The 13,673-nt window shown below is 40.1% G+C and overlaps 1 protein-coding gene across 8 annotated transcripts in view; it reads left to right on the top strand.

Annotated features, from left to right (window-relative positions):
- ZC3H12B (zinc finger CCCH-type containing 12B) overlaps positions 1–12,981 on the top strand; it is a 31,143-nt gene extending 18,162 nt beyond the window's left edge. For 6 of the 8 annotated variants that reach the window (XM_065689738.1, XM_065689733.1, XM_065689737.1 and 3 more), the window contains exons 2-6: positions 2,115–2,887; positions 5,160–5,299; positions 6,013–6,247; positions 6,338–6,444; positions 7,029–12,981. In XM_065689738.1, the coding sequence (XP_065545810.1) occupies positions 2,277–2,887; positions 5,160–5,299; positions 6,013–6,247; positions 6,338–6,444; positions 7,029–8,449 (2,514 nt within the window). In that variant the 5' untranslated portion in view covers positions 2,115–2,276 and the 3' untranslated portion in view covers positions 8,450–12,981. The remainder of the gene's footprint in view (positions 1–2,114; positions 2,888–5,159; positions 5,300–6,012; positions 6,248–6,337; positions 6,445–7,028) is intronic. The other 2 variants (XM_065689740.1, XM_065689739.1) reach the window with 2 other exon arrangements.
- The last annotated feature ends 692 nt before the right edge of the window (positions 12,982–13,673 follow it).

Below are 13,673 nucleotides of genomic sequence, written 5' to 3'. Positions count from 1 at the left end.
ATAATTTGAATATTTGAGATTTTGATTTTATGTTTATTGTATTTGTTTTGCATCACTAATATTCATTAATATATGGATGCATTTCAGCATTACCATTATTATTCACTTAATTTCAGTATCTGTTTAGCTTTGTTCTATGGAAAAAAGATTAAAGTTGTATTTAAGGATGAAAAAGCCAATAAATGATAAGATTACCAATGTCAGAGATGCTTTTCTTCCCCCTACACTAGATACAACTTTCCCCCCCAGACAGATTCCGATACTTGTTTTCAGTTCCCAGCTTGGTATTTGCTGTACATCTAGATACAACTTTCCCCCCCAGACAGATTCCGATACTTGTTTTCAGTTCCCAGCTTGGTATTTGCTGTACATCAAGGGAGTTGCACTGCTGTACATTAAGGGAGTATGTCTCTTATTTGCTGTTTTGGTAGGTCACAGTAATTAGATAAGAGCCACTGTGGTCTGCTGGGGAGACAGGAGTCAGGCTTTTAAAAAGCTTTTGAATACAGTGTACTTGATAATGTTCTGTGTATAAATAATTCATGTACTTGGTTGAGTGCTTGTGCTCTTGAGGAAAATTTTGTCTTCTTTTAATGCTTGCTTATAGCCTGAAGGAGTGGAAGACGTGAGAAGAGAGTCAAAAGGCACATGGAAGAGATACAGATTTATTCTTAGTTACACGAGTGACCAGTAACCCCAAACGAATTATACTTTCATTTCTTTTTACTTCGTTTTGTGTGCATGAGGAGCTTATTAGGAAAGCACATCTTCACCCAATCTCTGTTCCAGTGCCAAAGTTGTGCCTGTTTTGTGCCACAAAAATTCTCATAGGAATCCTGGGAAAGAGCTTTTCATGCATCAACAGCTCACATCTCCAGCTGTTGTCAGACTGCAGAGTCACTGGCTTTACTGTTAAAAGCAAAGGTATATTGGAAAACTGGTGTCAATACCAGGTCTTTCTTCTGTGGTTGCTATTTAAATCCAGGATCATGCTTGTCATGCCTCTTTGGAAGACATCTTTGCTGACAGGAGCCTCTGTAGTAATTGCAGCTTTACAACTGAGCTCTTTCAGAAGTCTGATACCTTTTCATTTTTCTGCCTTTCAGTCTTTCTTCTCTATGCCTGTTGTTACATCTAAAAGAGCTGACTTGAACAGAAACGAGTTTTATCAAAATGATACAGTGGATTCAAAGGGATGGTTTCTGCAAAACTATTCCATCATTCTTTTTTGTTACTCACAAGTGGGACTTGCAGCTTTCTCAAAGTAGACCTCTAGCTGGTTGCTTCAGTAATCAAGGTTCTCCACTTACATGCAGTTATATCTAGTCTTACTTTACCATTTTATCTAAAACTGCTGTAGATGCAATTCCCCTTAAAAACTGTTTTTCCAGGGCTCCCTGACATCCATTCAGCCCTTCACAGGTCACTTTAATCTTCTCATTTGTCAAACCTCTCGCTAGAATTCCCTGAACAATATTTCTTCTGGTATAACACAAAAATAAGGAGTGTCTGTCCTGACTTTCTGGCAGAATGCAGAAATATCCATCCATGATTTTGGAATTTTTGGTGCAGTAGGTACAATAAACAGCACAAGATGATCGACATGTAGAACCTTTGTGCATCTCTTTAGTGACCTGGACAGTCTAGCAGGCAGCTTGTAGTAAACTGAAGTTGGTTCTGACAGTAACCCCTTCCTGAAAGAGACTGAAATGGTTTGTGTTGTATCTTATGCACCCTGGAACTTCACACAGTTGTTCCTGCAGTAGGCAGGCTGTTCTGCAGTACAAGGCTGGAAAGAGGTTTCTGCTGAAAGTAGTGGGTCACTCTTTTCTGCTTTATTAGCTTTAAATATTACTGAGCTGCTCCAGTAATTCCAGATGTGTTGTGTGGGAAGTGTCATTTTTTTACATAGAGTAACAAGGGGAGGAAAAGAGATTAATTTGTGATTAAAGAGACAACATAATTATATGCTTTATTCTGATCAATGTGTTACACAGTAATGTGAATGACTGGGGGCCTCTGCTGCCTTGTAAACCAGGTCATTGTAGTTGAGGACTTCACAGAATCCTCAGAATTAGGAGAAGCTAATATTTTTGTTCTTTTGTTTTTTTAAGGACCTTCATGTTGGTGTTGTTTATGCCAGAACACAGTAAGCAAGGCACATTAACTCCAGCCTCGTGTCCACCTTTAATTGGCCAACACAATGCAATTGAATATGAATTCCAGGTGGCTTTGGAAATGAAAGAGAACTGAGCTCTGGCTGGAAGCTGAACGTGATGACGGCCTGGTCTATGGTAGGGAAGCTGAAAATGGAGAAGAGGCACTCCAGAGGAGACAGAAATGTGGAACAAGATGCTGGGGAATGCAGTGCTGAATCTGAGGAATGGACGAGCTCAGAAAGTGAACCTGAGCAACCGTACTTCAGAAGCAGCTGTAGCAATACTCAGTGGAGAGAAAAGGAGGTTTCCACTAAACCACATCGGCCACTCTGTCGCTCCCCTTGCTTGGATCGCCCAAGTTTTTCACAGAGCAGTATCACACAAGACTTGAAGCTAGATGAATGCAAAACAAATTTGGACAAGGAATACCAAGCTAAAATGGATTTTGCTTTAAAGCTTGGGTATGCAGGAGATCAGATCCAGGCTGTACTGAATAAACTGGGAGCAGATGCGCTCATCAATGATGTTCTGGCAGAGCTTGTGAGACTTGGCAACAAAAGTGAATCAGAGGGACAAAGCAGTGCCAGCAGTACCGCCAGTACTCTGGTGCCAAGAGGCCCTTGCCCAAAGGAAATAGCAAGCCCTGAACTGTCACTTGAAGATGAAGTTGTGGATAACAGCGATAACTTGAGGCCAATTGTCATTGATGGAAGCAATGTGGCTATGAGGTAGGTCTCCCTGTCACAACATTTGAGAAGAATAAATCACTAAAATATGTATGAGAAAAATCAGTATTGATGGCAAAGTCATTTTAAGTCATGTAGTATATTTACCCTGATAATCCATCTTTTTTATGGACTCTTTAGTCCAGGGTTTTAGTTACGTTGTTACACCTTTATATGCAATCTGTATTCCAGTTCTTTTCACCCCCTTTTCGGACCAAGTTCTCCCCTCAAGCCTTTTTGTTCTACCAATCCAGCTGTAGTGTGCTTCGGTGTGCATGGGTTTAATCTTTTTGAAGTCCTTGAGTATTTATTTAATGTCCAAAGGCAACCAATTAGGGGAGGGAAACTTGGTTCTTTGTAAAATGCCATGCCGTGTATGCTGATGATACGCAGTTGACTTCAGGGTATTTTTGCTCCTGCTGATTAAGCCTGCTCAGAATGCAAAGCAGTTCAGCTGTGTGAGTACAGGGATACGCATGATCTAATTGTGCTGACTCACACAGCTGTGGCACTTGTAATTTCAGACTTGTGCACACGTGCATTTTGGTCAGCACTTAATTCAAGAGGTATTTGTCCCATGCCACTTCCAAACATGTCTGTAGAGTTCAACCATTTTTTTATCACTGAGAAAGTATGATTTTCTATGAGAGAGGTCTTTAAACACTCTCTTTAGTGATCAGTAATACCAAGAGATTTCCTTTAGTATCAGCTTTCTGCTCTGAATTTGTCTGAATTATTATCTATTGTCTTTTTTTTTTTAAGTTATTAAGAAAGTTCAGATTTAATACATTTCTTAATACTTTGAGTGAATTAAGTATTCTCAGATTTGAAATATATTAACTCCCCCCCAAAAAATCCTACAAGAATATTTTATGTACAGGATTTTTCAGTGCCAAGTTGTGGTACATTTGTCCAGACGATGTTTCCGTAAAGCAGCATCACCAATACTGACTGCATTTAACTTTTTTTTCTTTCCTTTTTTTTCTGGGCCTGTTGACTTTCCAATGTCTGCAGTGCTTGAGCTCCTCCTGAGCCTAATGTGGCAGGAGCTGGAGAGAAAAGTGTTTGTACCCTTACTACTGCAGAGCTTCAGTCTGATGCCTGATTTATGGAATCATAGAATATCTCAAGTTAGAAGGAAGCCATAGGGTTATTGAGCCCAACTCATAACAAGAGGCAGAAGCATATGAAAATCAAAAAAGATATTAAATTCTGCAAAGTCTGAAATATATAAAAATCTGAAGGAAAATGCTTTAGAAACATTGTGGCTTCTGTATGCGTTATTTACATTGCAAGAATCTGGACTAGGCTGGTGACCCATAGTGATGCAGATGGTATTACATCTGTCTGCCTTTGGTCTGTTTCAGCGTTTCTTATATAACATTCTGAGGCCAGAAGAGCACACATCTTGCTATGGGCCAGTCATCTGTGATGTTGCTCTATAGTAATAACACAAAGTTCTGAAAGATAATCCATAGGATAATGATAAAAATATAAATTTCTTAACTATGAAGCATCTGCTCTACAGAGTGAGAAGTGCAAAAGTTACACACTTCTCATGCTTAAAAATACTGCAGTTATTGGTGATGCAAATGAAGACTGAACATGATTCATAATTAATACTGTCCTTAGTTCCTATCAAAACTCTAATATTTATTATTTCATTGCAGAAACTTCTTAGGCCATTTACAGAATTCAAGCCCTGTATTTGAATTGTGCTCTGTGTTTCAGAAAACAGATTTTTGATGGGCTCAAACAACTTTGAGTTATTTCTTTCCCTTAAAAAATCCTAACAAAAAATACAAAACCTTTACTATTAAGGAAACATCTTATTTTGATCTGGATGTTTAAAAGCACCTGTGACCCATGGCAGCCAGCTTTGTCAGTTCTTCCTTTTTTGTTACTCATAACTTTCTATGGTAGTATTTAAGGCAAGCTCAGTTTCTTGGGGAAAGTGATATTTTTCACCAAATAAGTGAAAATTCTTCAAGTTTGGTTTGGTTTTGCTTTTGAGATAGTGAAATTATCCATTTCTAGAGTCTGAAGTAGCAGGGTTGCTGTAATTTGATGGCTGAATATCTCTGGGCAGTTCTTTTTCCAGTTATTTAAGCAGGTTGAATACAAAGGTTTAGCTCTCTTTACAGACTTAATTTCCCTTATACTCTTATATCTCTTTTATAAGGAGAAAAAAACCCCACACTACCCCAAAACAACAACCCCCCAAACCAAATCTACCTTTTGTCCTTACTGTTTCTAAAACTTGCATGTTCTTCAGCCATGGGAATAAAGAAGGCTTTTCCTGTCGGGGGATTCAACTAGCTGTGGATTGGTTTCTGGAGAAAGGACATAAAGATATCACTGTGTTTGTACCTGCGTGGAGGAAAGAACAGTCTCGACCTGATGCACCAATTACAGGTAATAGATCAAGGTTTTTCTTTGACCCCTTGCTTAAGAAAAAAAAGTATTGCATTAAGACATAACCGTGTTCTTGGGTACCGGTGATGGGGACACACACTGAGCTGTGGATGTGATGTTGCACTCAACTATTCATTTGAAAACACAACAGTTTCACTAGTGAGGAAACAAGCATATAAGTATCTGCATTTGTAACCAGTGCTGGTTTTTTGTAGCATTACTGGATCATTTCAACACTTTTGAGAAGTAGTCGGAATTTTCCCATTAGCAAAACCATTGTTAATCATATAGGAATGGATTCTTACTTGCTGGGTGAGTATATAATAAGTAGTATCAGGCCATTGTCTTGAACACTGAAAAGGCAGCATGTGTTTTGACTCATAGAAAGTACTTAGGATGTACTCTAGGCTAACAAGAAGGCTACTGTAATACAGTAATAACCGAGTTCTTGATGTGTTCAGGAAGATTGAGTAAAGGTACATGGTTGTTTACAGAGGAGTAGCGTGGTTCAGAAGCTTAAATATTGAATATTCAGCCAGTGCTTTGAAACCACAGAAATATAACTTTGCACCTAGGTATTTCTTAATGACAGTGGGGACTGTATATGAACAGAATAAAATACATTGTGAGAAAAGAGGGAGGAAGTTTCACATTTCAAAGGCTGCATTTCTTGAAAACATTTTTGAAGTTGCTCAACTCGAATTATTTTACAGATCAAGAAATCCTGCGTAAATTGGAGAAGGAGAAAATTCTTGTTTTTACCCCATCTCGAAGAGTTCAGGGAAGAAGAGTGGTTTGCTATGATGACCGATTCATAGTGAAGCTTGCTTTCGACTCGGATGGTATCATCGTATCCAATGACAACTATCGGGATCTTCAGAATGAAAAACCAGAATGGAAGAAGTTCATAGAGGAGCGGCTGCTGATGTATTCTTTTGTGAATGACAAGTAAGGGGTTTGTCTTCAGAAGTAAGGGAATTTGCGAGTTCAGAATCCTCAGTAGAAACTGGAATTCACATTTCATTTCTTTCCCCTTAGGTTCATGCCTCCTGATGATCCTTTAGGACGCCATGGTCCAAGCCTTGAAAATTTCTTAAGGAAAAGGCCAGTTATTCCTGAGCATAAGAAACAACCGTGTCCTTATGGTAAGTGCCCAAGTAAGGTTGATTTGTTGTATTCAAAGGTAGGTGAAGCAAGCATTTAATTAGCCTCTTGTCATACTGGAACAAGAAAAAAAGCGCCATTTTTAATGTTGCTATCCAAGTACTATATCCATTTTTACACCCTTCATACACATATGAGTAAAACCAGTGTAGCAGAAAATGAAGGATTGCCAGATACGGCTTGCAGATAATGCAGCTTTTTGCCATTTTCTTCTGGTTTGTATGCAAGAAAGGAGATTCAGAACTGTACAAATTGTGTTAGAGCTAGCTTGTTTTATATAGCATGGAGTATTGATGTCAGTAGTGAAATCATGAGCCAGGAGGAAGGAAAAGTGATATGTCTTTCCCTTGATGCAGTGATATACATGGATACAGGCAGCAGAGTCTGTGATTGCCTGTATCTACTGTATATATATATATATATATATATATATAATTATTCCTTAGGGGGTTAATGTAGAAATATTAGCATTGAGAATTGATGAAAGATACAAAGAAAAAAAGATGGCAGCTGGTGATACTGATTGGGGTTTGGTTTATTTAACTTGAACCCACTTTTCTTTCAGGTAAAAAGTGCACCTATGGGCACAAATGTAAATATTACCACCCAGAACGGGCAAACCAGCCTCAAAGGTCAGTAGCGGATGAGCTTCGAATAAGTGCCAAATTATCTGCTGTGAAAACTATGAGTGAGGGAGCCTTGGCCAAATGTGGCACAGGGCCATCCAGCTCCAAAGGAGAAATCAGTTCTGAAGTGAAACGCATTGCCCCAAAACGTCAGTCAGATCCAAGCATTAGATCAGTAGCTGTGGAGCCTGAGGAAAAGTTATCAATAGCCCGGAAGTCCGAGGCCAGCTCTGTCCCGTCTCTGGTTTCTGCATTAAGTGTACCAACGCTCCCTCCACCAAAAAGCCATGCAGCTGGTGCATTAAATACTCGCTCTGCAAGCAGCCCGGTGCCAGGTTCCTCACAGTTCATGCATCAGAAATCCTCACTGGAACATATGTCCAGTGTGCAATATCCTCCTATACTAGTCACCAATAGCCATGGCACCTCAGTTAGCTATACTGACCAGTATCCCAAATACGAATCACTGGGGGACCATGGCTATTATTCCTTACTCAGTGATTTCTCCAACTTGAGCATAAGTAGTATCCGTAACACAGATTATTACGGGGCTGATATGGACCAGGGGATGTATTCTAGAAACTCAAGCCCCTGTCCTGACAATTGCTTAAGCCATACAAGTAATGATTCTTATTCCTCTTACAATGACTTGTATCTGGGTGTAGCAGATGCCAGTTCAGAAGACAATGTGAAGATCCACAGACTGCCATCGCAAAATCGTCTTCAGCCTTTTTCCCATGGTTACCATGAAGCCTTAAATAGAGCTCAGAGTTATGGAAGTGAAGAGCCTAAGCAATCCCTTCGCAAACAGTCAGTTTCCCACTTAGGCCTCCATGCCCAGCATCCAGTTGTTGGAGCAAGGTCCAGTTGTCCAGGAGAATACCCTGTGCCTCAAAATGTTCATCCATCAACTGCACAACCAAGCCGTGCCTTGGTCATGACAAGAATGGACAGTATTTCTGACTCACGGCTTTATGAAAGTAACCCTACAAGGCAGAGACGACCACCTCTCTGTCGAGAGCAGCATGCTAGCTGGGATCCATTACCGTGTGCATCAGACTCTTACACTTACCACTCCTATCCATTGAGTAACAACCTCATGCAGCCATGTTACGAACCTGTAATGGTAAGAAGCATGCCTGAGAAGATGGAGCAGCTCTGGAGGAATCCCTGGATTGGGATATGTGGGGAACCACGGGAACCTCATATCATTCCAGAACATCAGTATCAAACATACAAGAACCTCTGCAATATTTTCCCTCCAAGCATTGTCCTTTCTGTGATGGAAAAGAATCCCCACATGACAGATGCACAACAGCTGGCAGCTATGATTGTTGCCAAATTAAGAACAGGGCGTTAAAGCATTACAGCCTCTTTTGGATAGATGAAACTACGCAGCATGTAGGACCTGGAGGAGAACCTAAATGAAGAAGGAAGGGGCCAATCTGTTGTAAATATTTTCTACTAAGATAGTATAAAATTCTGTACACAGTAGCAATCATATATATGCTGAGGCACTATATAAGAGTTTGATTGTATTGTAAATTTTAAGGTTTTAAATATAGGGATTTTTAATAGTATTTTATAGGAAATGCATACCTTGCTGCATGGATAGCTCATTAAGAACTACAATGTCACGTTCAGTGTCTCAAAGCTGTTACGACAAAATTATTGTTAGCAATTATATCGCATGTATTCGTGTACACTTTCAATTTACTTATAAATACCTAATCGGCCTTTAAAAGTAAGCTCTGTACACAGCCAGATGACTTCTAGGGTTTCAGCTTTGCATTTGACACTGCCCACTGGCATAGGAAACATTGAAGGAAAAGTAAACTTGACAGAAATTAAAATCCTCACTTTGTAAAAGGAAAAACTGATTTCAGCTTTTGGCACTTCAATTTCAAAACTGGTCCCCAGGAGTTTCAGTGTCTGTCACAGCGTCCAATACGTTGGCTCCATCCAACAGAAGCCACGTTAGGACCAAACCCCTTAAGGGGTGTGAAGGTGTGAGTGCCATTCAGTACATTAAAACAAGGTTAACTGTAGCTTCTCTCTTCAGAATCGCCTCCCAGCTCTGCACCAAGCAGCTGCTGCCCCCAGGGACCAGCCATGCTGAAAGCAAATGGCCAGGTTTCTGTTAAGCTGGATTACTCCACCTGAAGCAGCAGACACTGGATGTTTAACATGGAAGTTTGTCAGTAACTACAGCCCTTCCTCTGGGGGCAAGGATGGTGGCTGAGTGAGCCTAACCTTCACGATGGCTGTACAAGATCAACTTGAGAAGGGGCTGGAGGGGGAAGGCTGCTTCTTGAAAAGAGATGCTCCAGTTTGGGTTTATGGCAAAGCTGGGCCTGGTTTTTGCTCTTCAGATCCACGCAAAGGTGTGCATTTGCCTCATGAAGGCTTTTAGAGTTCCTGTTTCAACAGGTGAGATAATTTTGTGTGGCATTGTTTGCGCAACTGGTATCTTGCTCAGGGTGGGAACCTTTGTAGCTAAATGTCTCCAAAAGAGGCGTTTATTGTTTTTTAAGCTGCACTGACTGGACGCCCTTTTTTGAACCCATTGTATATTTCAGCATTTGGAACCATTACTAACTCGACACGGCTCGAGCTAGGACTTGTTGACTTCTACTGTAGTTTTTTTCATGAAAGTTGAGAAAGGCCTGGTTTATGGCCTTTTGTTTCTTCATGAGAAGGTGTGACACTGCCTAAATGTTTCTTACTGTGAAACACACGGAACGTGAGGCTGCAGTCAGGGTTGTTTCTGGTGTTTTGATAATGGCTTGCATGCTGCTTCCTAGTTACCTGTCTGAGGAACAAAGTTCTATCATTTCTTCCACTTGTGTTACTGTAAGGGTTAGTTTGATTCAACATCGCTCGTGGGCTCTTTATCACGTGCAAAATATGTTCCTGTCATACTAAAAACCCCAAATAACAACAAACCACAATTACAGGTGCAACTGCAGTTGACTTACTGACACTTGATAACCGTATCACTTCACACGGGATAAACATCCTTGTGTTGGTACAGGTAACAGCCACAATGGCCACATCATGTATCTAAACTCAGTTATCCTGAAGGTGAGTCTGTATTTACACTCGGTGTTGGCAAATTACTTTTAGTTGGTTATTGTCTGTTAAAGGGGAAAAAGGAAAATCTTCAGACATTTCAAACAGTTGGAGGAAAGATTTAACTCTGGACAAGTTTTCGAACCAATTTCTTATTAACCTGCATCTTCTATTTTTGATTTGCGATTAATTCTTATTCTCTTCTCTTGCATGGTATAAAGCAGCTGAGAGCAATGCCTCAAATAACCAGAAATGACCTTTTGTTTGTTGATACAAATTGTATCTCTTTTTCTTGATTGTATAAAAACTGTGTATAAAAAGCAAATAATAATCTCTAGATTAACTTCAGTATTACATTTTCACCACAACGTGTGTGACACCGTGTGTCACAGGGAAGTAGCCCATGAGTAATTATGGATCTTTTTTATTTCAAATGGGCACTTGTAGTTTATAGACAAACAAGGACAACTTTTCAGAACCAGGTTATTACGTGCACAGATACTGTGTGTACACCTCAAAGCATTACATAGTTATCTTTAGTCTATTTATTAAGCAGATACCTTCTTGCACTAAACTTTATGTAAAAATGTTGCTGTTAACTCATCTGCATGTGTTTAAAATGTGACAATGATTGCTAGAGACCCTGCTTTATTCTGAACCCATTAATTTATAACTTCTTTAGGTAGAAAATGAAGTTTATTGTGCACTCATGTTTTCCATCTTGCATGGAATTAAATATTTGTATGTAGAAAACAGTTTGTTCCCTTTCTCTCCACTTATATGCTATTTTAAGAGAGGTTTAGGAAGTGTTTTTGATGTTTTCTGATGTGGAAAACTGAGCAGAAATTTCCGTTAGAAGTGTTGGCTGGTTCATGGAGATGCTCATTGCTGTAGGACTGTCTGGTCATTTTAATTCTCACTAACTTCTGTCTTACTGATGAGTAAGTCCTTTTTAAACACCGGGCATGCTATGCCAATACAACCCCGGCACACTATTTCCCTAAGGCAGACTGTCTTTCCCTAGGAAGCTGTTGGCATGTGCCCTGCACAGAGCTACAGAATGGGCAGCGCAGCCTTATGGAAGTAGTTTGCAAGCTTTCTGCTCCTTTAGTCCTCCTCAGAGGTAACCCCCCCCTTTGTCTGTGATGTGCTCTTTCCTAATCGACTACTTTGAGTGCTTAATATGTCATCCCCATCCGTTTTCACATATGTTTACAAGCCAATTCAAAACACTGACACATTCGTTCATCTTCAGCGCATAAGCTTAGATTTCTTCTTACAAGGAAGAGTTGATCTTATTAACACCTGATCATAACTGTCTATATTGTAAATATAAGACTTTGTATAAATGCTCTTTTTGAGAGCATGGTATTTAAATGTTTTTAAAACTGTAAGAGAACAGTTCTAGAAACTCTATTTTAATAAAATCCATGAAATTACAGTTCCAGATGAAGGAAAAAAAAAGGGGGAAGGTAAAATCCTGGCCTACTGCAATCAGCAGTTGTTAAGCAGTAGGGGTGATCAGTGCTTTCCTGGGGCCAGAGCGTTCCCTGGGAGTTCTGCTTTAAGGATCTCTCATCTTTAGCTATCTTACTTTCATATAATTTGTCACTTAGAAGTGTCAACCTTAAGTTCATAAACCATGGGATGTCAGTCCGAGTTATTTAATGTTCTTTTTTGTAAGAATGACATGTCAGTAATATATTAACTTGTACATAAAGATGACTTCACTACTGTTCGTCCCGTTGTCGTATTGAGCTGCAGTAGTTGGCTTTCTTCATTTGTAGAATTAAACATTCCTGTTTAATGGTTGTAAACTTTTATAAATCTCTTTGGGTTTTTTTGGTTGACCCAAATATAATGTAAGTCTTAATGACAAAACGAGTGAAAATGGATGTGAAACCAGTACGTGGTATTCGTAAACCTCGGTAGTAGTAAGCGTGCACTGCTCTAGCTGCTGCTGCATGTACCCCATTCACTAGCATGAGTCGGTTTAGCTTCTGTATAAACGCTCAAACTGTGAATTTAACAGCAGAAGGTGTGGGTATGGTTGCTGAGAACAAGCAGAAGGAGCCTCACTACAAACCCAGACCCAAGCCAGCGCTGTAGGTGAGTTCCCCCGTACATGCTTGTTCTGCCAGTCTGCCCGAAGGGGCGAGTTCTGGCATTTTGAGATTCCAAATGATCAAGTCAGGACCCGCAAAGAATCTGCCCAAATCATTCAGTTCCAGAATCCTTGGTGACCTGTGCCTGTGCCGCACCCCCCGGCAAGCAGGAACATTTCAAGGGACGCATTCTGACTACAGTCATTGCTAAAGCTCCATGCTGCAGGGAGGGAACTCATCCTTTCTGTGAGATTTGCTCCACAGAGTTGAAGTATTACTTTAAGCTTGACTGGCCCTAAGTTTACCTGAAGCATTAGTACTCCAGGACTCGTCACTGTGATTTCTACAGTGAGTGTTCAGCTTTAATACTCCTCTTACATCCCCGTAGCTTGTCTGTGTGACAGAGCCTTTATTAACTGTATCTCTTGCAGTATTTCAACTGGAAAAGTACAAGTGCACTGTCACTTCAGTTATCCTCATGCCAGTGTTTGGTTATTGAAGAGCCATTCTACACCACCTATGATTTTGGTCTGTGGTATTTAACATTTGTAATGTATTAGAAATAAGAAGAAACTCAACAAAATCTCAGCTATTCCCTGTTCCCCTCCGCTCTGTGTACCAAGTTTGCACAATTATTTAGTAACATGAAACCTGTTATACTTTATATATCTATATATTTAAACTTGCTTATTTAATAAAACTGAGAGCCATTGGATTATTTGTTTCTAGCTTTTTATTTTGTCACCCTCTTTGGAGGGGAGCCCCAAAAGCTGCTCTGGCCAAAACATCCGGTCTGCTCTGACCCAATTGTTTCTCAATAGTTTTAGCTGATTTACTCAAAAATACCCAGATTCTGAAATCATTCCTAATGCTCAGACCTTCCATCAGCTGAAACCATGAAGGAACAGGGCAAAAGTGTTACTTTTCTTTAAAAAGCAGAAGAAGAAGTACTACTGGAGTCCTGCTGTGTTGTCACGGTAACATCCTGTATCAGGCTCTGTAATACACACATTTGGTTTGCTATTTACACACTTCATCATTTCCCTTACTCTGGGGGACCTGCTCCAGTTTCATTTATTACCATTGCTTGGACTCCAGGTGCTTTAACTTGTTGGGTGGGGGGGAAGTAAACATAACAGAAGGAAAATGACGCACAAAGTTCATCTCCATCTGGATTTGCCTGAACTTCTCACCCTTACCATGTTCGCTGTGACAAGGGCCAGGAATCAGGTTCGGAGACAGCACAAACCCAAAGAGAACCAATAAAGAACCCATACCACAAAGGTGCTTTTTCCTAATCTCAGGCCTTCTGTACTCAAATTCACATCCTCAAGTTCACCATTCCTGAACAGAAATACGGACTAGAGTCTATAGGATATTCTTACTGGTCCAGGTTTCCCCCCAACA

Source organism: Lathamus discolor, chromosome 9 (genome assembly GCF_037157495.1).
Source record: "Lathamus discolor isolate bLatDis1 chromosome 9, bLatDis1.hap1, whole genome shotgun sequence".
Taxonomy (NCBI): Eukaryota; Metazoa; Chordata; class Aves; order Psittaciformes; family Psittacidae; genus Lathamus; species Lathamus discolor.
Note: the sequence above shows the minus strand (reverse complement) of the source record. Positions and strands in the feature narration are given on the sequence as shown.